A 23721-nucleotide genomic window follows, 5' to 3' on the forward strand; every position below is an offset into this window, starting at 1 on the left:
ACCCATTAGGGTAGGGTAGGCAACCCATTTACAATTTGCATCCTGTCAAATTTGACTACAACGGAGATTCCTGCGGTCGCTCATTAATACAGATATATCTTATACTGTTTTCTAAAGCCCTTTTCTCTCAAACAATCATTTTGTTGTGATAGATTTTATAATAATTCGATTCTAAATACTGCTAGTTTTTCATGAGCGAGGAGTGAAAATTTTTAAAGGTGATTCACTCCCCGACGACTATTTTTTGTTTTTAAATCTTTTATTACGAAAAGAGTTGTCCAAATATTTCCACCAAGAAGTTCCTATTTTGTGGATATTTGAAACCATAAGAACACAAACATAGATTAATTGTATGAAATTAGTATAAATGTTCTGATATAATAAATGTTGATTAATTAATTAATGGGATTTTTCAATTAGAAAAATGTTTAACGATGCTAAGGCATTTTGCAGAACTATTTTAACTTTTTGTAGGACATTTTCAAGGTCTCCCAACGGGATTAAATGTACCCAATAAAACTTAGGCAGAATGCGATAGTTTTCCAAGTAATTATATAAGTTTTTTCTCTTCTACTTTACTATGATATCTAATTTAGTTAGATATGTTTTCAATCTACGCATACAAGTATTTTGACTGCATTGTTTTTTTTTTCTCTATATTTCTCATTCTGAAAGATATAGAAAATACGTGACTCGGGAGTCACTTTGTGTCCCTTATGATTTGCCGAATAATTCAACTTGGTATTCGGCTGAGTAATAGTGTCACGTTCTTAAAAGAGTGGGGTATTGAATTGCTTCTACTGACTAAATATCAAGTTACATTTTGGCTGGATTAGAAAGTGATACGAAATGCGACGCTATTTTTTGTCGGTTAAAACTTATTACACTGTTGCTGTGTGTAATCTTAAACTTTTTTTTTAAATTCTTATGAAGTTGAGCTTTTAATTACAGTTCCTATAAATTTCTCAAGGATTTTACTGAATACATCGATAATACCTCACGTGTGTTAAAAGGTGTTTGATGTCAAGAGGCAAATGCATAAGCTAAAATAGACAAATGTTGAACCTGGGATAAATTTAATATCAGATTTAACAATAGTAGTAGTAGTTTAATAGTTTTTTTTTCTTTAATTTATCCAGTTGCTTTTTTCTTGACAAGAAACATTCTGTTAAAACCTGAAACGTGGATAAACATCCTTAAAGAAGGAGTCAAACTTATACCCGAATAAGTGAAAGATTTACTCCCCAGCTCTTAGTGCCAGACTACCACTTGCGCTTTACTTGAACAGGGCATGCTTACAAAGTTATAATTCTTCTTCAAAATTTTTGAATTTAAAGAATTAAATTTACTTTAATCAATCATTTTATTAAAACTAAAATGATATTACAAACTTAAAACGATTACTCGGCGCAAAAAGTTTGGCTTGGTGTAGACCACGCCATACAATTATAAAACACTGGAAGAACCCTAAACAATAAACCCTAGAATACAGAAAATAATTATATAAGAAAATAGGTGGTAATCATAAGAATAATAACGATAAATAGAAACCAAGAATGTAGATAAAATAGGAAAGAGAAACAGGAAAGAGAAAATCGTGAAATGCCTTGATGATTTTTTCTCTTTTACTGAGTTTATTAAATTTGGGAGCGCTTGAATTCTTTTATTTTATGTATTTGTTTCATTTTTCTTTCTCCCTTTTTTGTTCCTGGCTTTTCCTGTTTTTTTTTTTCTGTAATTCATTACGGGGGAGACTATGTTGTAATCAGGCACGTGCGTAGGAAATTTTTTTTTTCGGCGGGGGGGGCCAAAACCTTCGAAACAGCAGATATGAAATAGCACTTTTTGTTTAGTAATGCAAAAAGCACGCATATCGGAAAATACAGATTAACTTTAATCTGTAGTATTGTAGCGGAAGGGGGGAAGAAGACTGAAGCCTCAAAAGTATGTTCTAGGCTCAGGTTATGTTCACAGCGATTTAGAACCATTGATTAATCTATTATATCCCACTGAAAGGGACATTTCAGGGTTAACAGTGCAATATGGGTGCTGTGGGGGGTAGTTCTTCTATTGCAAAAATGTAGATTTTAATGAAAAATTATTGTTTCCAAAATAGATATATTAAAAGCTCTACTTTATCCTGAAAAGGGGGGGTAAATTCCCTAATATCCTATTTTGCTATGGAAAGCAAACTCTCTTTACAAAAAAAACAAAAAAAAAAAAAAACAAAATGACAGTACAATTACTAATTACTTCAAAGAAGATAAAAGGTTAGACAGAAAATGGGTTAATAATTGGGCAGTGAGTTGACTAGATAATTGCATGCTGTAAAATCGCCCAAAAAAGACTTCACACATGTATCTAGATTCCTAATAAATGTCCTTCTTCTGCCAGAAATTCCAAGAAACCATGGTGAAATTAAACATTTCACAAAATTTCGGGAGGGGGGGGGGGCTCGGGATCGAAGGCCCCCCTGAGTACGTGCCAGATTGTAGTGTTTTGTGTTACAAATCTATTGATCAAATAAATTTGTTGATTTATTTATTGCCGTCTTTTTGAAAAACAATTAGGCTTAAAAAAGGGACAGAAATGAAAATATACAAACTTTGATTTGTTTTGTAAAGTTTTTTTATGATCCCCGTCTCCGAAAGAAAGCACTACATACACCCCCCCCCGTCCACTGCGAACAAAAATCCTGAATATTATACGCCCTCCCCTCTTGTAAAGTTTTGCTTACGATTCTCGATTGAGCGTAATCTCAACTTTTTATTTCTTGTATAAATAAGCCTTTCAGAAGGTTATCTGAAACCAAGTCGTTAATTTTTTTTTTTGGGGGGGGGCCACTTCGTTAAATCGGAATTCAAGAAATTTTTTATGGTGTAATTTGGCCGCCGTAAGCGGGGATTTAGTGTGGCAGGATGACGTCCTCTCTGCAGGACAGCATCTTTTATTGTGTTTAGAGGATGTAGTACAATAATACAGAGACCACTCTTTGGTTGCTATTTTTAAGTAATTTAATGTGTAGGTGGCATTTAGTTTTTGTAAATGTTTCAATAGTTTTTTGTTACACTAAATTGATTCTCAACTTTGTAACTTCAGAAGGACACTACAAAAAAAAAACCCCAAAAAACAAGGGCTTGTAGTGAACTTGGCCAAAAAAAAAAAAAAAATGTTATTAAACCCTAAATCCTTTCTTTAGAAAGTAAATTGACATAACCCAAAAGATAATAAGAAGGTTAACCGAAACCAAATCAATTTTTAAATACAACTTTTGGGAGTTTTTCTGCTAAAGCGCCGAATTGATTCTTAACTCTGTAACTTCAAACTGACACTAAAACACCTGCCTAAAACATCTGCAAATGCTCACATTTATCTCTAATAATTTTTAGGAAGCCTTTTTTTTTAAAAAAAGGAAGCTTAATTTAGGAAGCTTAATTTTTTTTTTAGGAAGCTTAATTTTTGAGTAAGCTGCAAGCTTCTTTACACTAACTTTGACTTTTGTTTAACAAGCAGGGGTGGGTGGAAAGGAGAGGTAGCAATCTTCATATTTAGGATAATACGTCTTAATTTTAAGTTTTGTTGTCATTGTTTTTCCGTATTGAAAACTTTTTTTTTTAATTACATCCAGGTTCTTACTATTCCTTTAACTAATTAGTAAATATTTCTAACTAAAGGAGGGAAAGGGGATGTCCCCTTAAACCACAGCTTTAAAAGAAAAAGAGTAATATCTTCTTAACTAGAATCAGTGTTATTAAAACAAAAGGATATGTCTTGAGATTTTGGGAAACAGATTCTTTAGTATCTGATTAATTTTAATTTAACTATCGTGCTCGGCATGTTTTGTTGTTTCGCAGCATTCTTAAGAAGTCTTTTGCGCCACATGTCCTGACCAGGGTTGGGACTTCTAGCCGTTTGTCACTATTTTTAGTGATTTTTTATATCGTGTAAATAAGAAAAACACTAAATCAACATATATCAAGCAATATAAACCAAAAACCGCAAAATTTAGAGATTTTTTCTCACCGAGCGGCAACCCTGGTCCTGACTGCACACGGTTCGGATATGACTATTATGAGTCTTTTCAGTGCGCATAATATGTTTCAGTCATCATACGTATTCTAGGAATGCTCTGCAGAAGAGGTGATCTTACGAGACCTTCATCGAACTTTTCCAGCCCATGACTATTTTAAAGAAAATGGTGGACATGGACAAGATGCCTTGGCAAAAATTGTTAAAGCCTATTCTATTTATGATGAAGAAATTGGGTATTGTCAAGGTATAACTTTCATCGCAGCTGCTTTGTTATTACATGTAAGTTTTATTTTTCATGACTTTATGCATGTAAGGTGTATTGTCATTGTCATTGACATTGTCAATTGGGTATTGTCAAGGTATAACCTTCATCGCAGCTGCTTTGTTATTGCATTTAAGTTTTATATTTAACTACTTTATGCATGTAAGGTGTATTGTCATTGTCATTGACATTGTCAATTGGGTATTGTCAAGGTATAACCTTCATCGCAGCTGCTTTGTTATTGCATTTAAGTTTTATATTTAACTACTTTATGCATGTAAGGTGTATTGTCATTGTCATTGACATTGTCAATTGGGTATTGTCAAGGTATAATCTTCATCTCAGCTGCTCTGTTATTACATGTAAGTTTTATATTTAACGACTTTATTCATATAAGGTGTATTGTCATTGTCATTGACATTGTCAATTGGGTATTGTCAAGGTATAACCTTCATCGCAGCTGCTTTGTTATTACATGTAAGTTTTATATTTAACGACTTTATGCATGTAAAGTGTATTGTCATTGTCATTGACATTGTCAATTGGGTATTGTCAAGGTATAACCTTCGTCTTTACCGAAGGTTAAACGTCTTATACGTCTTTATACGTCTTAAGTCGTATTTAACGGCTTCATGCATGTAAGGTGTATTTTATAAAATTAATTGCAAATAAATTTGAAACCTTATGTGCATCTCTCTTTTATGGAAAGAAAATACAATAAAATAAAACATGCAGATTTAGAGATATCTTCTAGAAATACATTTTAAAGAAGGAAGCTGAGGCTTTGTCTTAATAAAAATCTTTTTCTATCTCTTGGAATGAACCTCCAGTAATTTCTCTATCTTAGAATTTTAATTATGTGTACCCTATGAAGATTATTCAGCATTTACTATTCTGTTAAGTCTCCAAATGAGTTTTTTCATCTGAGAATTAAAAGAGGAAACTGATTAAATCGGTCCTACATTTGACCCTAGCCAAATTGAAGTTGTGTTTTTCGTCAGACCTGACATCTATGCGTGCCCGACTAAGAACTCTTCGGAGGAAAAGGCGAGAAAAATATATGGGACACTCTCTGTCAGCCACAGAAAGTAATATAACAGATAGATTTGACCCCGACCGTACAATGATTTGGTTAAGCTAAACCACATTTTTAGCTTAGTCTCCATTTCTTAGCTGTTTTTTTTCGCAAATGATAGAGGAAAGTTGCGTTCAAATTTTTATAAGTGAGTGAAATTGCGAATCCTGTTGTTGCTATTTCTAAGCTATTTCTTCGCGTGTCAACGACACTTGTTTTGATAGAACTTACGTACCGCTAGTCAATCGGGGAGCCCCCCCCCCCCCGATGTAAATATGGATGACGTATTAAACACACTGGATATTGCGTAATATTTTAGGGGATTTTTTTTTTTTTACTTCAAGACGTAATTGTCTTCGAGACGTTTTCTCGAAGATTTTTTTCTTCGGGATATTTTTTTTTCTTCGAGACATTTTTTTTTAGAGAAAGTTTTTTTAGAGATGTTCATTTTATTTCTGTTCGTTTTGGGTTTCATTTATACTTCAGCAGCAAAGTACTATTTTTCGTCTTCAGCTTAATTTGCATATTCGATTTAAGCATTACTCGCTTTAAGATTTATTTATTTATTAATACAAATTACGGATCCTATGGCAGCTATTTCTAAGCGCCAGGCTGAATCCTTTTAATTCAGTCGAGACTTGTCATGAGTCGTCCTTAAGAATCTGTGTGTGCGCGTGTAGTGTCTCAGTCTTAGTTTATTCTTGTCGTTTTCTGTAGCGTATGGTCTCTTTTTTCTATTTATTATTGCATTTGTAGCTTCGTACTCTTTTTCGAATAAGTAATAAAATTTTCAGTGACTCAATCATATCTTCTGTCACTTGATATTTTCTTTGATTCTACTCAGATCTTGCCCCATAACTTCTAGCTTTTTAGAAGAATATTATGATTGCTTTATGAGAAACTAATATCCTGTGAGAATAGGAATCTTCCCGCTTGAACACTTCCCAAGATGTTTTTATTGTATAAGTCAGTCATCCGAGCTTGATATCGCTATGACTCTAAGTTTTATAAAGATCCTTTTTAGCGTTTTCTGCACGGTTTAATCCATCCGGGTGAAAGTATTTTAACGTGTAAGTCTAAATGAGATAAAGTAAGTCAGCTGTTCTAAATCAAAAGACCATCTAAGTATAGTTGTAGGTGCTTCTTTGATGGATCGTTTATGAAGCAAATAGATTTATTATAGAAAATCAGAAATCGATGCAAACGTCTTCGGCTATAATTAAAGATTTATTTAAAGAAAATATATTTTTAGTGATAGAAGCAAAGACTCAAAGACTTCGTTTTAAAACTTTTTTTCTTTTTTTAGAGACTTTCAATCGTATACTTAACGGTGTCAATGCTCGTTTGAGGGATCGTTTATCGAACAAATAAATTTATAGAAAAACGGGAATCGATGCAAACGTCTTCGGCTATAATTAAAGATTTATTTAAAGAAAATACATTTTTTTATGATAAAAGCAAGAATTAAAGTTAAAACTTAAAACGACAAACGTCTTCGGCTATAATGAAAGATTTATTTAAAGAAAATAAATTTTTATTGATAGAAGCAAGACTCAAAGACTTTGTTTTAAAACTTAAAACGAACGCAAATTATTGCCATACAGCTTACGCACTGCAACATACCTACAAAACTAGTTCAAATAAACAGACTCCTAATATTTCCCTATATTTTTAGAATTGTGAAAAAATAAGCTTTACTGAAAATTGAGCTTGCTTGAGTATTTTTTAGAGAATTTAAATCGTATACTAAACGGTGTCAATGCTCGTTTGAGGGATGGTTCATCGAACTAATAGATTTATAGAAAAAAAACTAGTTCAAATAAACTGACTCCTAATATTTCCCTATATTTTTAGAATTGTGAAAAAATAAGCTTTACTGAAAATTGAGCTTGCTTGAGTATTTTTTAGAGAATTTAAATCGTATACTAAACGGTGTCAATGCTCGTTTGAGGGATGGTTCATCGAACTAATAGATTTATAGAAAAAAACTAGTTCAAATAAACTGACTCCTAATATTTCCCTATATTTTTGGAATTGTTAAAAAAAAAGTTTAACTGGAAACTGAAATTGCTTTAGTTTTTTTTAGAGAATTTAAATCGTATACTAAAAGGTGCCAATGTCAAGGCCGACGAAAGACTCGAAGAGCCCTATAAATTAGTCTATTATTTTCTGCAGGCTGCCTAATGACTTTTTTGCTTCTAAAAGAACACCCTGCTTTTTGCGTTAATTTTATGTTTCAGTAAAGCGCCGGCTTTTCAGAACAAGAGCTAACAGCTCATATGACACTTGTGACGAGGCCGGAAGAGCCAGAAGCCAAGAGCTCATATGGTATGAGCTCTAGCAAAATTCTAAGAATCAATTGATTGATTTAAAAAGAAAATCGAAGGCTTAATGCCGGTTGGGATTTAAGATAAGAGCTCTCTGACACGCCTACCAATTTTCATCGTCCTAGCACGTCCAGAAGCACCATACTCGGCAAAGCACTGAACCCCACACCCTAACTCCCTCAAAGAGAACGGATCCAGTACGGTTACCTCAATCACGTATCTACGACATTTGCTTATTCTACCCACCAAATTTCATCCCGATTTTTCTACTCTAAGTGTTTTCCAAGATTTCTGTTTTCCCTACCAACTCCCACCAATGTCAACAGATCTGGTCGGGATTTGAAATAAGAGCTCTGAGGCATGAGTTACTTCTAAATATCAAGTTTCATTAAGATCCGGTCACCCGGACTTCAGTTAAAAATACCTCAATTTTTCTAAATTTTCCAAATTAACACCCCCCCCCCCAGCTCCCCCAAAGAGAACGGATTCGTTCCAATTATGTCAATCACGTATCTATGACTTGTGCTTATTTTTCTTATCAAGTTTCATGCTGATCTCTCCACTCTAAGCGTTTTCCATGACTTCCGGTTTCCAATATTTCTGTATTCCCCCTCCAACCCCCTATGTTCCTGGATCGGATTCGAATTGAAAATCGAGCATCTGAGACATAAGATCCTTCTATATATCAAGTTTAATTAAGATCCGATCACCCATTCGCAAGAAAAAGATACCTCAATTTCACGTTTTCCAAGATTTCCGCCCCCCTCCTCCAATGATACTGGATCCGGTTGGGATTTAAAATAAGAGCTCTGAGACACGATATCCTTCCAAACATCAAATTTCATTAAGATCCGATCACTCCTTCGTAATTTAAAAATACCTAATTTTTCTAATTTTTCAGAATTAAGCCTCCCCTCAACTCCCCCAAAGAGAGCGAATCCGTTCCGTATGTAGGACCTGTGCTTATTTTTCCACCAAGTTTCATCCCGATCCTTCCACTCTAAGCGTTTTCCAAGATTTTAGGTTCCCCCCAACTCCCCAATGTCACCGGATCCGGTCGGATTTGGAATATGAGCTCTGAGACACGATATCCTTCCAAACATCAAATGTCATTAAGATCCGATCACTCCTCTGTAAGTTAAAAATACCTCATTTTTTCTATTTTTCAGAATTAACCCTCCCCTCCCCCCCCAACTCCCCCAAAGAGAGCAGATATGCTCCGGTTATGTCAATCACATATCTAGGACTTATGCTCATTTTCCTACGAAGTTTCATCCCGATCCCTCAATCCAAGCGTTTTCCAAGATTTTAGATCCTCCCAACTCCCTCCAATGTCACCGGATCCAGTTGGGATTTAAAATAAGAGCTCTGAGACACGATATCCTTCCAAACATCATATTTCATTAAGATCTGACACCCGTTCGTAAGTTAAAAATACCCTATTTTTTCTAATTTTTCCAATTTAATCGTCCCCCACTCCCCCCCCCCCCAGATGGTCGAATCGGGGAAAAGACAATTTCCAATTTAGTCTGGTCTTGTTCCTGATACGCCTGCCAAATTTCATCGTCCTAGTTCATCTGCAAGTGCCTAAAGTAGCGAAACCGGGACAGACAGACAGATCGACCGACAGGGTTTGCGATCGCTATATGTCTCTTGGTAGATACCAAGTGCCATAGAAAAAAATTTTCAGTATTTTTATATAGAGTAAAAAATTAACTGTTGTTTAGTATAGTATACCACGACATATTAGAACAAATATTTATTGAGATATGGAGCTACAAAAACAGAAGACATTAAAACAAATAAAGCTTTGAAACAACCATGGCTCATCGTTTTACCTAAAAATGTTGTCTCTTTTTTTTCGAGAAAACTCCACATAAATAAAACAAAAATACATCTTTGAACAGGTTTCTAATGGTTTGAAACCCCTTGCGTGTAATCTAAACCAGTCTTAATGCAATATGGACATAATTTTAGCTTAAAATTATTCTAGGACTCAGTATTGTCGGAACATTTGTAAGTAAACATTATGTTTTACTTCAGTTCTGAAATATTTAATACTTCTCGTAATTCGTTTCAAGCAGTGATTTTTTGGTTTTCATATCCCGTTTGTCCAAAATTTATATTGCTAGCAGTTGATAAAATCAGCCATTAGATAGTTTAAGCTGTTGCTCTGTGTTTGGGAAATGAGAACATTTCATACTGAAAAAGTATAATATTGCTTCCTCTGTTGTGTTTTTGGTACTCGAGGAAATAAATATTGAGAAGAAACTTAAATCACTAAAAAAAATGTATTGCTGTTGCAAGAAAGACAAGAATACCAAATATGAAAGTTTGATATAATTTACAAATAGATTAAAGCTGGAAATTGGAATGAAGAAAACCTAGTGGGGCGGAAATTTTTTTTCCCTGAATGGAAAAATTAAGGTTTCGCTTTTTCTCCAAACACTATATAGAAAAAAAAAATATAAACCCGAGGAAAAATAAGAGTTGTTGTTCATATTTTACTAGTAGAATCGTATCAATGACACCAAGCACAAACGCCACGAGGACCATGTTTACAAAAATAATTTTTTTTATTTTTACATGTTTACAAAAATAATTTTACATTAGATTAAATAATTTTAATTAAAATTTTTTATTAAAAATTTAGATTAAATAATTTAGATTAAATTATAAAATTTAGATTAAATAATTTTAATAATTTTTTATTAAATAATTTTACAAAAATAAGTTTACAAAATTTTACATGTTTACAAAAATAAAAAGGTAAAAAATCTCCAAAATTTACGACAAACCAGATGGTTGTTTATTGATACACAGGAAGTATGCTGCATTTTCAAACGGCTATGTTATGCTGAATATACTATAAAAAAAAAAAATATTTCTTTCAATATGGACTTAGGGTAATATTCACTAAATTCTTTAGACTCAAATTTAGTCAAATATCATCTTACAAAATATTTTACCAAACCAATTTACAATAGTGGTTTAATTTTTTTTTAAGATGAGAGATGGCTGTTTAGAGATTGCATAGTGTTTCGTCTGTTTTTTTTTGCATATTTCTTTGATTTTGAATGATTAGTTATCATTTATTTGTTGTAGTTTTGCTGCTGAACAGAGACACTTTAGGGGTCCCTAAATTGAGCAGCATATTATTGATTGCAAGTGCAATTTTAGTAAATTTTTTTGATGAAAAAAAATGAATACCTACCTACCTGTCTACTTACCTACCTATCTATCTACCTACCTACCTACCTACCTACCTACCTACCTACCTACCTACCTACCTATCTACTTACCTACCTACCTACTTACCTACCTACCTACCTACTTACCTACCTACATACCTACCTACCTACCTATCTACTTACCTACCTATCTATCTACCTACCTACCTACCTACCTACCTACCTACCTACCTACCTACCTACCTACCTACCTACCTACCTACCTACCTACCTACCTACCTACCTACCTACCTACCTACCTACCTACCTAGTATTGAACCCGTTTGAAAGTTCTTAAGCCGAACTGGCCAGACATGACAATAAACAACAAAGAGTGATAAAACTCCACAAAAAAAACATCAAACGAGACTGCGGCCAGTAGAGAGGAAAGACTAAAATAACGCGGATATTTCACCTGTATCCAACCTAGGTGTCCTCAGCACAAGATAAAAAGAAAAAACACTAAACTAAAAACGAATAAAACCACCAAAATTAATAATAAATACAATTGTCGCTACTGATCCACGTAGGGAAAAGAGGCTATTAGAGTTACTTCAATGAGAACAATACTCTAATAGCTTCTTTTCCCTACGTGGCTAGCTGCCAAAAAAGCAAGATTAGCTTTGAAAGCTTGTATTTAATTATTTAATTTTGTTTCGTTTGAATGAATTTAAAAACATATCATTTTATTTATCATATTTATCACAAAATACTGAATTTCTCTTCGGAAAATGAAAAAAATAAGAAGATACACGAAGCGGAATTAATTGGAATTAATCGGCCGTTTTTGCTGTTACAACTTAGTCTACAACTTAGTTGTTACAACTTAGTGATGTTTTTTGTATATGTATTCTGTGTTCCTGGTAGTCTAAAACTATATACTTCTGTAGAAATTTTGTTTGGCCATTAACCTTGCTAAGTTTTTCAGCAAAATATTCCGAGTGTTCAAGTTCTCAAATTATAAAATAAAACAATAAAAATGCATTTTTGGTTGGAGCATAAGAAATCCTGTCTGCAATACCTTAATATTTACTCGGATACGGCTTAGGTTTAGGCCCGTTGAAACTTCCTTGGTCGATACTGTTGAGAACAACGTTATACATTCAACATAGAAATTGCTACGTTTACCAAAACTTTTCTTCTTGAATTTTGCGTTTTAAATAAAAAAGTATGTGATGTATATATCATATTGGCTGTTCGAACCGAATAATCCGCTTTATGACCGGATATATCTGGATTATTTTTAGATGAAACCGAATATTCCCTTTTATGACCGGACATATCTGGATTATTTTAAAATAAAACCCAATATTCCCTTTTATGACAGGATATATCTGGATTATTTTTAGATGAAACCGAATATTCGCTTTTATGACTGGATATATCTGGATTATTTTTAGCCGAATCCCTTTTAACTGATTTTAAACCGAATCCCTTTTATGATCGGATATACCTTGATTATTTTTAGATGAAACCTTTTAAACCGAATATCTGGATTATTTTAAAATAAAGCCTAATATTCCCTTTTATGACTGGATATATCTGGATTATTTTTAGATGAAACCGAATATTCGCTTTTATGACCGGATATATCTGGATTATTTTTAGCCAAATCCCTTTTATCTGATTTTAAACATTTTAAAATAAAACCTAATATTCCCTTTTATGACTGGATATATCTGGATTATTTTTAGATGAAACCGAATATTTGCTTTTATGACCGGACATATCTGGATTATTTTAAAATAAAACCCAATATTCCCTTTTATGACCGGATATATCTGGATTATTTTTAGATGAAACCGAATATTCCCTTTTATGACTGGATATATCTGGATTATTTTTAGATGAAACCGAATATTTGCTTTTATGACCGGACATATCTGGATTATTTTAAAATAAAACCCAATATTCCCTTTTATGACCGGATATGTCTGGATTATTTTTAGCCGAATCCCTTTTAACTGATTTTAAATCGAATCCCTTCTATGATCGGATATACCTGGATTATTTTTAGATGAAACCTTTTAAACCGAATATGTGGATTATTTTTAAATAAAACCCAATATTCCCTTTTATGACTGGATACATCTGGATTATTTTTAGATGAAGCCGAATATTTGCTTTTATTACCGGATATATCTGGATTATTTTTAGCCGAATCCCATTTAACTGATTTTAAATCGAATCCCTTTTATGATCGGATATACCTGGATTATTTTTAGATGAAACCTTTTAAACCGAATATCTGGATTATTTTAAAATAAAACCCAATATTCCCTTTTATGACTGGATATATCTGGATTATTTTTAACCGAATCCCTTTTATGATCGGAAATACCTGGATTATTTTTAGATGAAACCTTTTAAACCGAATATCTGGATTATTTTAAAATAAAACCCAATATTCCCTTTTATGACCAGATACATCTTGATTATTTTTAGCCGAATCCCTTTTAACTGATTTTGAACCGAATCCCTTTTATGATCGGATATACCTGGATTATATTTAGATGAAATCTTTTAAACCGAATATCTGGATTATTTTAAAATAAAACCCAATATTCCCTTTTATGACTGGATTCATCTGGATTATTTTTAGATGAAGCCGAATATTTGCTTTTATGATCGGATATATCTGGATTATTTTTAGCCGAATCCCTTTTAACTGATTTTAAACCGAATCCCTTTTATGATCGCAAATACCTGGATTATTTTTAGATGAAACTGAATATTCTCTTTTATGACCGGATATATCCGAATTATTTTTAGATGAAACCGAATATTACCTTTTATGACCTGATATATCTGGATTATTTTTAGATGCCAGAAGAACAAGCATTCTGTATCTTAGTCAAGATTATGTCTGAATATGGTCTCAGAGATTTATTTAAAGATGGACTTGAAGCTCTTCACTTAAGATTTTATCAACTTGATAAACTTTTAGAGGTAAGAACATCTCACTTTTCTTTCCTTTTTCTCTGTGTAAGCGTAGATTTGTACCTCCAATGCCTAGGGGACGGAGAGTTTTTACTTTAGATTTTGTCCATTTGGTGCACTTAGGGGTAAGAATATTGTTGTTTTTTCTGTTATTTTTCTTTGCGTAGAAATTGGATTGTACTCGTAAATTCATTTGATTGGGAGGGGGTAAAGGATAGCGAATTTTCTTTGAGATTAAAGAAATGAGTCACACCTTGTAGTTTGGGTAGAAGCATATCAGTTTGTCTCCGAGACAGAAATCAGCCAATTAAAAAAGAAAAAGAAAGATCCCCTGGTAGAAATTTAATGAAAAACTCATTTAGGTTTTTCCTGGTAAAAAAATTGTCGTTGTTACTAGCGGTAAGGAGCGACCTGGCTCAATAGTAACCGAAACTCTAAAAAAACGAATTGTGATACCAATAGATATATCAAAAGAATTAGGTTTTTACTCTGATTTTAAATATATTTAAGTTTCATCAAGCTTAGTCCTGCATATCAAAAGTTACAAGCCTTAGAAAATATGCCTTATTTCCGAAAAAAGGGAAAACATTCCCTAAAAGTCATATAATCTAAATGGAAATTACACCGTCAGATTCAGCGCATACGAGAACCCTGTTGTAGAAGTTTCAAGCTTCCATCTGCAAAAATAGGATTTTGTACTTTTTGCCAGAAGAAAAATCACGGATGAGTGTTTGTTCGTTTTGTATGTTTTCCCCAGGGGTGACTGTATTGACCCAATGGTACTAGGATTTCGGGAGAGGGCCTATTCGAACAGAAATTACAAGTCCCAGTACCCGTTTTAAGTGACAAAAAAATGGAGGACAGCCTCCCACTCTCATTTTTTCCCCAAAGTCACCGGATCAAAATCTTGAGATAGCCATTTTGTTAGCATAGTCGAAATATATAATGAATATGTCTTTGAGGACGACTTAATGTGCTACAGTCCCCGGGGGAAAAGCTGCAAGTTATGACCTTTGTCCAGTGTTTACATATAGTATTGGTTATTGATAAGTATACAGACGTTTTCAGCTGGATTTTTCTGGTGGGGGTGCTGGGAGACTTGGTTGCGTGGGAGAATCTTTCCATGGAAGAATTTTTCATGGAGGAAGAGAATTTCCATGAAGATGGCACTGGATTACCCAGCATTATTTAAAGAGCAATCAGAAATTAAATTAAAAAATAAGTTTTACAACTGAAAGAAAGGAGTAACATTGAAACTTAAAGCGAACAGAAATAATTACAAATATGAGGGCTCAATAGCAACCGAAACTCCAAAAAATGGAATTTTGATACCAATAGATGCATCAAAAGAATCGGATTTTGACGCTGATTTTAAATATACAAATTTCATCAAGTTTAGTCCCATTATCAAAAGTTACGAGCCGGAGAAAATTTGCCTCGGGACTAAACTTGATGAAACTTGCATATTTAAAATTGAGTATCAAAATCCAATTCGTTTGTTGCATCTACTGGCATCAAAACTCCGTTTTTTAAAGTTTTGGTTACTATTGAGCCGGGTTGCTCCTTACTTAGAGTTTGTTATCACGAACTGTTTGATTTCTCATGGCTACTTGTTGCCAGCAAGTTGATTTCAATTCAAAAGTCGTCTTCAATGCAAAGGGAATGAAAAACCTGATTACTGTGCGTGGATTAAATCCAAAACGAAGAATAGTTTACTTTTATCATTTTTGTATTATTTTATTCTGAGGAAGTCGGCCAAAATATTTGTATTTTCTTCTTTTTTTTCTGCCTGTCTGAGAATCACCTTTCTTGTTATCTTATGTTTTCTCGTTTTGCCATGCTTAGCTAGTGTGGACTCGGAATTTATTTGTGTGCTGTATAGTAATTCAACTTAAAAAATTAAGAGGGGAAAGGTCTAATTTCGTATGGGTCCGATAGGGTGAGCGTATTTAGGAGAAACTTCCAAGAATTTGGGGGGGGGGGGCAAGTCAAAATTTTATTTTATTACAATGATGTCTTTTGTTAATTTCAAAAGGCGCTAGATATTGCAACTTTATTTCAATTGAGCCCTGAAACATTTCTTTATGTTTTTTCAGTTCATTGTTAATAGTGACAAAAAAAAAAAATTACAAAGAGGATACAGTAGACGAAATTGTTTTTCTTTGTTGTTCAAGGTTAAGTGTTTTAACTTCAATGTGTGGGTTTCGAAAACGATTTAATGCCTTTAAACTCAGTGTTTATAACTAGTAAGGTATTATCAAACCAGTATGTTCAAAGTAAAACATTAAAGCTAAGATTAAGAAAATAAGATGAAAAAATTTTGACACCGGTATATTTGACACCTTTATACTTCATAACTGTATAAAATTAAATCTTTTCAAAGTGACAACTAGATCAATACAATTACTCCTGAAAAAAAGATAATAAAACATAAAAAACGTATCTGTTCAGGGGAAAAATGCAGAAATTTCCAACATTCCGTTCAGGGAAACATATCTGATTTTAGTGGCTTCATGTATCAGCTCATGGGTACTCCTGCAATGCAAGCAAAAGTTGACAGGATATTTTTACCGAAATTACCCCTTATAGCTATAATTGCCAAAAATCCTATAATTATACGAACTTTTTTATGTAATAGTAACTACTCTAGTTACTAATAAGCAAGTAAATATTTAAGATCACTCTAAAAAGCTGATTCTTTGATTTAATGTTATAAATAGTTAGGCTCTTATACTTTCTTTATTGACAAGGATTGTTCGTTACTTACCATTTTACTATGGAGGTCTTAATGAATTTTTTTTTACTCCAGCTAAATCATATAAAAAAAATGGTTGTTGAAAACTTGAGGGTCACTCAATCTCAAATTAGGACTTATATTTTCGTTATTAAATGTCAAAATCTATTGGCAAGCGGCCAGCAATGGGGTATTAATTTTTTTTTTATTTACATCAGCCAAATCATATATAAAAAAAGGTTGTTGAAAACTGGAAAGGGGTCACTCAATCACAAATTAGAACTTATATTTTCATTATTAAGTGTCAAAATCTATTGGCAAGCAGCCAACAATGGGGTAATACACATTTTCTATGGTTTTCCCTATTCTGCTCTCTTTTTTTGGTTTCCTTATAATTACTTTACCGTCCCACATTACCAGGGGAGGGGCGCCGCCCTCCTTCCCCCTCCACTACCGGTGCCGATGTTAAGATTTGAACCTACAGGACAACAAGAAGTAATTAATGAGCAAATTAAGATTCTTCGAGTTATCACAACCTTTTAAAACAATACTAGTAATTACTCTGGTACTGGTGTTGCGGATGTAATCGGTTCTGCAAATCGTGGGATCCGGGGTTCGATCCCTGACGGTGCCAGAGAAAAGTAATCATTTGCATTTATTCAGATCAATTTTTTTTATTAATATTAAATATCCTAAGTTAGGATATCTCCAAGAGTAATTTAGATTTTTATTTAAAAGGGCCCTTGCTAGATATAAACAAGCAAAAAATAATAATAAAGAATACAGTGTTTTGTGACGCTATTTTAATTTTAATGTTTTTTCCTTAAACTTTTCCTCACTGTAAATTTGCTCAGTTATACACGTTACCCAGTGCTTACGTTGTTTATATAAGTTCTTTAGTGCTGCTGCTTAAGTCAAGTTCTCCATTCATTGACGCACTGTAGAAGCAGTTTCTTCGTTACTTTCTTTCAACTTAGTGTGATACAAGATAAAGATAAATGACAGAAGATATGGGAAATATAATATTTGGGCTATACATTTGCCCATTAGGGGGGGGGGGGGGGGGTAGAATATTTGGACAGAATGAAGTTAGAAAACAATTCTTACTTCATAATATGTAGAATAATTATACCAAACACATTTTGCATGCAGACCCGTTATACTTTACCCTCAACCCTCCTAGTGTGGAAATATATAGCCCAAATTTGTTTCTAAAGTATTAAGAAGTTTCTTAAGTATCATATTTTCATCATATTTTGTGACGTTTCAGAAGGAATAGTCAGCATAACAGGCGCTATTTAGATAAAGAAATTAACATGGGCACTATAACAGAACAATACCGGTCCTTTGTTGGGATAAAAAAAAAAAACAAAAAAAAAAACAAGTTTTATATTAACTGCAAGTAAGGAGTGACATTAAAACTTAAAACTAAAAGAAATTATTCCGTATATGAAAGGGGTTGTCCCCTCCTCAACATCTCACTCCTGACGCTAAAGTTTGACTCTTTCTCCCAACTCTACTTAGAAAAATATATAAAAAAACTTTAGCATAAAGAGCAAGGTGTTGAGGAGGGGACATCCCCTTTCATATACGGAATAACTTCTGTTCGTTCTAAGTTCTAATGTCGCTCCTTACTTGCAGTTAAAAAACCTTGTTTTTTTATTTAATTTCTTAACGTTTTTGAATTAATACCTGTTTTTATTTTGGTTCACCGCACATGAATATTTAAAACGAAATTTGCTAATCAATATTTTTTTTGGCTAAATGGCTTTTTCATAGTTTTGATCGGACGATTTTAAAAAAAGGGGTGGGGGAGGAGGCCTAGCTACTTTCCAATTTTTGGTTACTTAAAAATACAACTAGAACTTTTTTTTACGAACGTTTTTATTAACGTAACTTACGAAATAACTTGCATAACGAACTTTTATATTTGTATATTTTATTATGTATATGAGGGGGTTCGCCCCCTCGTCAATACCTCGCTCTCAATTCTTTAAGAATGACCCCTGAATCACAAAGGCCGTAAAACAAATAGTTGAAATTACTAAAAATACTTTGGCGTAAAGAGCAAGGTATAGTGGAGGAGACGAACCCCCTTATATGTATAATATTTTCTGTTCGTTTTAAGTTTTAATGTTGCTCCTTACTTCCAGTTGAAAAAACTTTTATTTATTTATTTTCTCATTTTTTTTTAACAATACTTGAAAATCCTGCCCTCCTTCGTGGAAATTTTCTTCCCTCATGACAAATTCCTCCATGGAAAGATTCTCGAATTTAATCCCCTTCCCCATCGCATTCCCAACCCAACTCGAAAAAGTCCCCCTAAAAATGTCTGTACACTTCCCGATAGCCATTGCTATATGTAAACTATGGTCAAAGTTTGTAACTTGCAGCCCCTCCCCTGGGGACTGTGGGGAATTTAGTCGTCCCCAAAGACATAGTCATTAGGTTTTTCGACTATGCTGAAAAGAATGGCTGTCTCAAAGTTTTGATCCGGTGATTTTGGAAAAAAGAGCATGGGAGGGGATCTAGGTGCCCTCCGACTTTTTGGGTCGCTTAGAAAGGGCACCAGAACTTTTCATTTCCGTTAGAATGAGCCTTCTCGTGACATTCTAGGACCACTTGGTCGATACGATCACCCCTGGAAAAAACAACAACAAAAAACAACAAAAAAACAACAGAAAAACAAAAATCAAATAAACACGCATTTGTGATCTGTCTTCTGGCAAGAAAAAATATGAAATTCCACATTTTCGTAGATAAGAGCTTGAAACTTCTACAGTAGGGTGGTCGGATACGCTGATTCTGATAGTATGATTCTCAAGATTCTATGACTTTTAGGGGGCGTTTTTCTAAAATAATGCAAATTTTCTCAATTCTCGTAACTTTTGAGGGGTAAGACTAAACTTGATGAAACTTTTATATTTAGAATCAGCATTAAAATTCGATGCTTTTGATGTAACTATTGGTATCATAATTCCGTTTTTTAGAGTTTTAATTACGATTGAGCCGGGTCGCTCCTTATTACAGTTCGTTACCTCGAACTGTTTGGAAAGGGGACATGTTTGATCCCAGGTCTACTAAAAGTGTTTTGGTATTAAAGTGAAACTTTTAAGAAATATCGAGAGGGATATTGACACACTTGAAACATGTTATGTGCATGCTGGTTGTCATTAGCGCGTTGTCATTAGCGCGTATATATATATATATATATATATATATATATATATATATATATATATATATATATATATATATATATATATATATATATATATATATATATATATATATATATACATATATATATATACATATATATATATATATATATATATATATATATATATATATATATATATACATATATATATATATATATATATATATATATATATATATATATATATATATATATATATATATATATATATATATATATATATATATATATATATATATATATATATATATATATATATCTATATATATATAAAAACAAGTTGTCTGTGTGTCTGTCGAGTGACGTCACTGTCCGCATATGACGTTTGAATTATTTCATCATATACCAATTCAAAAACGAATGTATTCAAGCTGAAGTAGCTCAGTTGGTAAAGCGTTATGTTCCAGGTTCTAGGTCCGAGAGGTTCCAGGTTCGAACCTTGGCTTTAGCAAAATAAAAAGAAAAAAAACAACTAAAAACTAAAAAAAAAAATAAACAAACTAAAAAAACTAAAAACAGAAAAAGAAAAAAAACTAAACAAAAGAAAAAAAATGAAAAATAAAGGAGAAAAAGAAAACTAAAAAAATAAAAATAAAAAAAAATAAAAAAGGTAAATGTATTCAAGCCGAAGTAGCTGAGTCGGTAATGAGTTATGTTCCAGGTTCTAGGTCAGAGAGGTTCCAGGTTCGAACCTTGGCTTTAGCATTAATACAAAAGAAGAAAAAAAATGCTAAAAAGGATAAAAACTACAAAAAAACTAAAAACGAAAAAGAAAAACTAAAAAAAAAACTAAAAAAAGGTAAAAAGAAAACTGAAAAGAACTAAAAGGCTAAGAAAAGGTAAAAACCAAAAAAAAACTAAAAAGAACAAAAGGAAAAAAACAAAAAACTTATTTCATCATATACCAATTCAAAAACGAATGTATATACAGACCGGGACACTGGGACACAAATGACGACCGGGACCAGGTTCGAACCTTGGCTTTAGCATTAATACAAAAGCAGAAAAAAAAAATGCGAAAAACTACAAAAAAACTAAAAAGAAAATACTAAAAAAACTAAAAAAGCTAAGAAACTATAAAATCTAAAAAAAAGGTAAAAAACTAAAAACTAAAAAAGAAAAAAACTGAAAAATAAAGGAGAAAAAGAAAACTGAAAAAAATAAAAATAAAAAAACTAAAAAAGGTAAAAACTACAAAAAAACTAAAAAGAAAAAAGAGATATATATATATATATATATATATATATATATATATATATATATATATATATATATATATATATATATATATATTTATTTATAGGGTGTTGGTATATATGGTATAAATATATATATATATATATATATATATATATATATATATATATATATATATATATATATATACCAAATGAATCTTTTTCAAAAATTCAAAAAAATATATATATATGTTTTTAACTACGTAAAACTTACGAGTATACAATATTCTTCGCTGTCCCATTGTCTGCGCATATAAATAGATCGTCAGGTTTACCGACTCTTGAACCTGCAACATATAATTGTCCATGGGAAAACAATCCGTATTCAGATCTATACCGTATTTTTATAATGATTGCCCTTGGGCTTTGTTGATGGTAATTGCTAATCGAATATTCTCTGTGTCCCCGTCGTCATTTATATATCCGCCTTGAGCCCTTCCGGCGTCCCCCTTGTAGTTGTGTCACCGTGTCCCGGTCGTCATTTATATTCCCTGTGTCCTGGTCGCCATTTGTGTCCTGGTGTCTCGGTCTGTAATTTCTCTTTGAGTGTCCCGGTCGCCATTTATATTCCCTGCGTCCCGCTTGTCATTTGTGTCCCGGTCTGTAATTTCTCTTTGAGTGTCCCGATCGTCATTTATATTCCCTGTGTCCCGCTTGTCATTTGTGTCCCGGTCTGTAATTTCTCTTTGAGTGTCCCGGTCGTCATTTATATTCCTTGTGTCCTGGTGTCCCGGCGTCCCGGTCTGTAACATACGACAATAGATCAATTGTGTTGTAATTTTGTTCACGATCCCATTCTACACATGTAGAAATAGAAGCAGTACGATTAGGTGAAGGCATTCCCAAATGCTTGAGAAGTTTGTTTGCAATAGGTAAGCAGAAATTTTCAATCATAACTAAAGTGCAGTTATAAATTCCTGTTGTAAAGTGCAAGGTCATATCTGACCTTTCTAGCCGTATTCGGTGGTGTATATTCTCGGTCATTTGCTATTTGTATTTCTCCCATAACTCTTCAGGAGATGAAGGAGAGCAACTTTTGCTGGAAGACACGGGCCGTAATGTCATGTCTATGAATCGGCGATTGTCCAGGATGTAAAAGCTGTTGTATCTAATCCCAAGATGGATCATATGTAAATGTAATAAATGACGAATCATTAATCTATAGGCATAATATTTCATTGCGCTGCATCTCTTATCCATTTCTTTGTTAGTGGCTGGATTTATCAATTTAATATTAAAGTAATAGCCGTCGGCTCCATCCCCAAAAATGATAGGATATTGTAGGGCATCGTAGCATCGATGAGTTTAAGCAATTCTTTTCAACTGATTGTTTCGCCTATAAAGAATATTATCTCGAGGTAAGAACTGATCACCGACCTTAACGATTGCAGTTCGTTGATAGTTGGGTATCAGTAGGCATCAATTCGATTGCTGTTTTGAACAGAAGCACTAAATTATTTTTGTGGAAAAGATGTTGCAACTGGGAAACGATAGTCCTTTCAACGTCGTTTTTTTTTTATCATCGGTATCACTTCCAAGTTGTTTGGTTTGTTTTACCTTGGCTTGTCTTTCGTCACTATGAAATACATATCGCCGAACCTTTGTTTTTTAACTAAAATCTGGTAGGCATTGATGGCCTTATCCTAGTCAAAATCCCAAACCCAATCATCATCGCTATCATTTTCATTTTGATACCTTTTGACTCTCGCTGTCCAAGTTGATTTTCATCTAACTGCTCGGTTTTGGGTTCTTTAGCCGCAAGCCTTTTAGTATTAACTCTTTGAGCAGCTTCCTCGGCTGTTTCTTCTGCCATTGTAGGATTTATACTAAAATTTCTCTTTGAATTAACTCTTTGAGCAGCTTCCTTTGCTGTTTCTTCTGTCATTTTAAGATCTATGTTAAAAATTTCTCTTTGAAAGGCCTTCTTAAATACTTATAATGACGTCATATACAGTCGACAAACATGACGTCAGTCGACAAACAAATTCTTGACGGCATAATGCTCAATCCTTATAATGACCTCAGTCGACAAACATGACGTCAACACACAAACAACTTATTTTTATATATATACTTATTTTTTTATATATATATCTATATATATATATATATATATATATATATATATATATATATATATATATATATATATATATATATATATATATATATATATATATATATATATATATATATATAAGGCTTTCTTAAATACTTTTAATGACGTCATATACAGTCGACAAACATGACGTCAGTCGACAAACAAATTCTTGACGGCATAATGCTCAATCCTTATAATGACGTCAGTCGACAAACATGACGTCAACACACAAACAATTTATTTTTATATATATACTATATATATATATATATATATATATATATATATATATATATATATATATATATATATATATATATATATATATATATATATATATATATATATATATATATACTAGCTGTTGGGGTGGCGCTTCGCGCCACCCCAACACCTTGTTGGTGGGGGCGCTTCGCCCCCACCCCCCGCGCGCGTGGGGTGTAGTTGTGTCCCGGTGTCCCACCTGTGAATATAGATAGGTATATATATGTTTTTAATTATGTAAAACTTGCGAATATACAACATTCTTCGCTGTCCCATTGTCTGGCATATAAATAGA

At 32.9% G+C, this 23721-nt stretch overlaps 1 protein-coding gene across 1 annotated transcript in view; it reads left to right on the forward strand.

Annotated features, from left to right (window-relative positions):
* The window catches only part of LOC136035493 (rab GTPase-activating protein 1-like), a 285782-nt gene that overhangs the window by 105184 nt on the left and 156877 nt on the right, over positions 1-23721 (forward strand). The window contains exons 10-11 of the mRNA XM_065717324.1: positions 4123-4311; positions 13750-13875. Coding sequence (XP_065573396.1) covers positions 4123-4311; positions 13750-13875 — 315 coding nt within the window. The remainder of the gene's footprint in view (positions 1-4122; positions 4312-13749; positions 13876-23721) is intronic.

Source organism: Artemia franciscana, chromosome 14 (assembly GCF_032884065.1).
Source record: "Artemia franciscana chromosome 14, ASM3288406v1, whole genome shotgun sequence".
Taxonomy (NCBI): Eukaryota; Metazoa; Arthropoda; class Branchiopoda; order Anostraca; family Artemiidae; genus Artemia; species Artemia franciscana.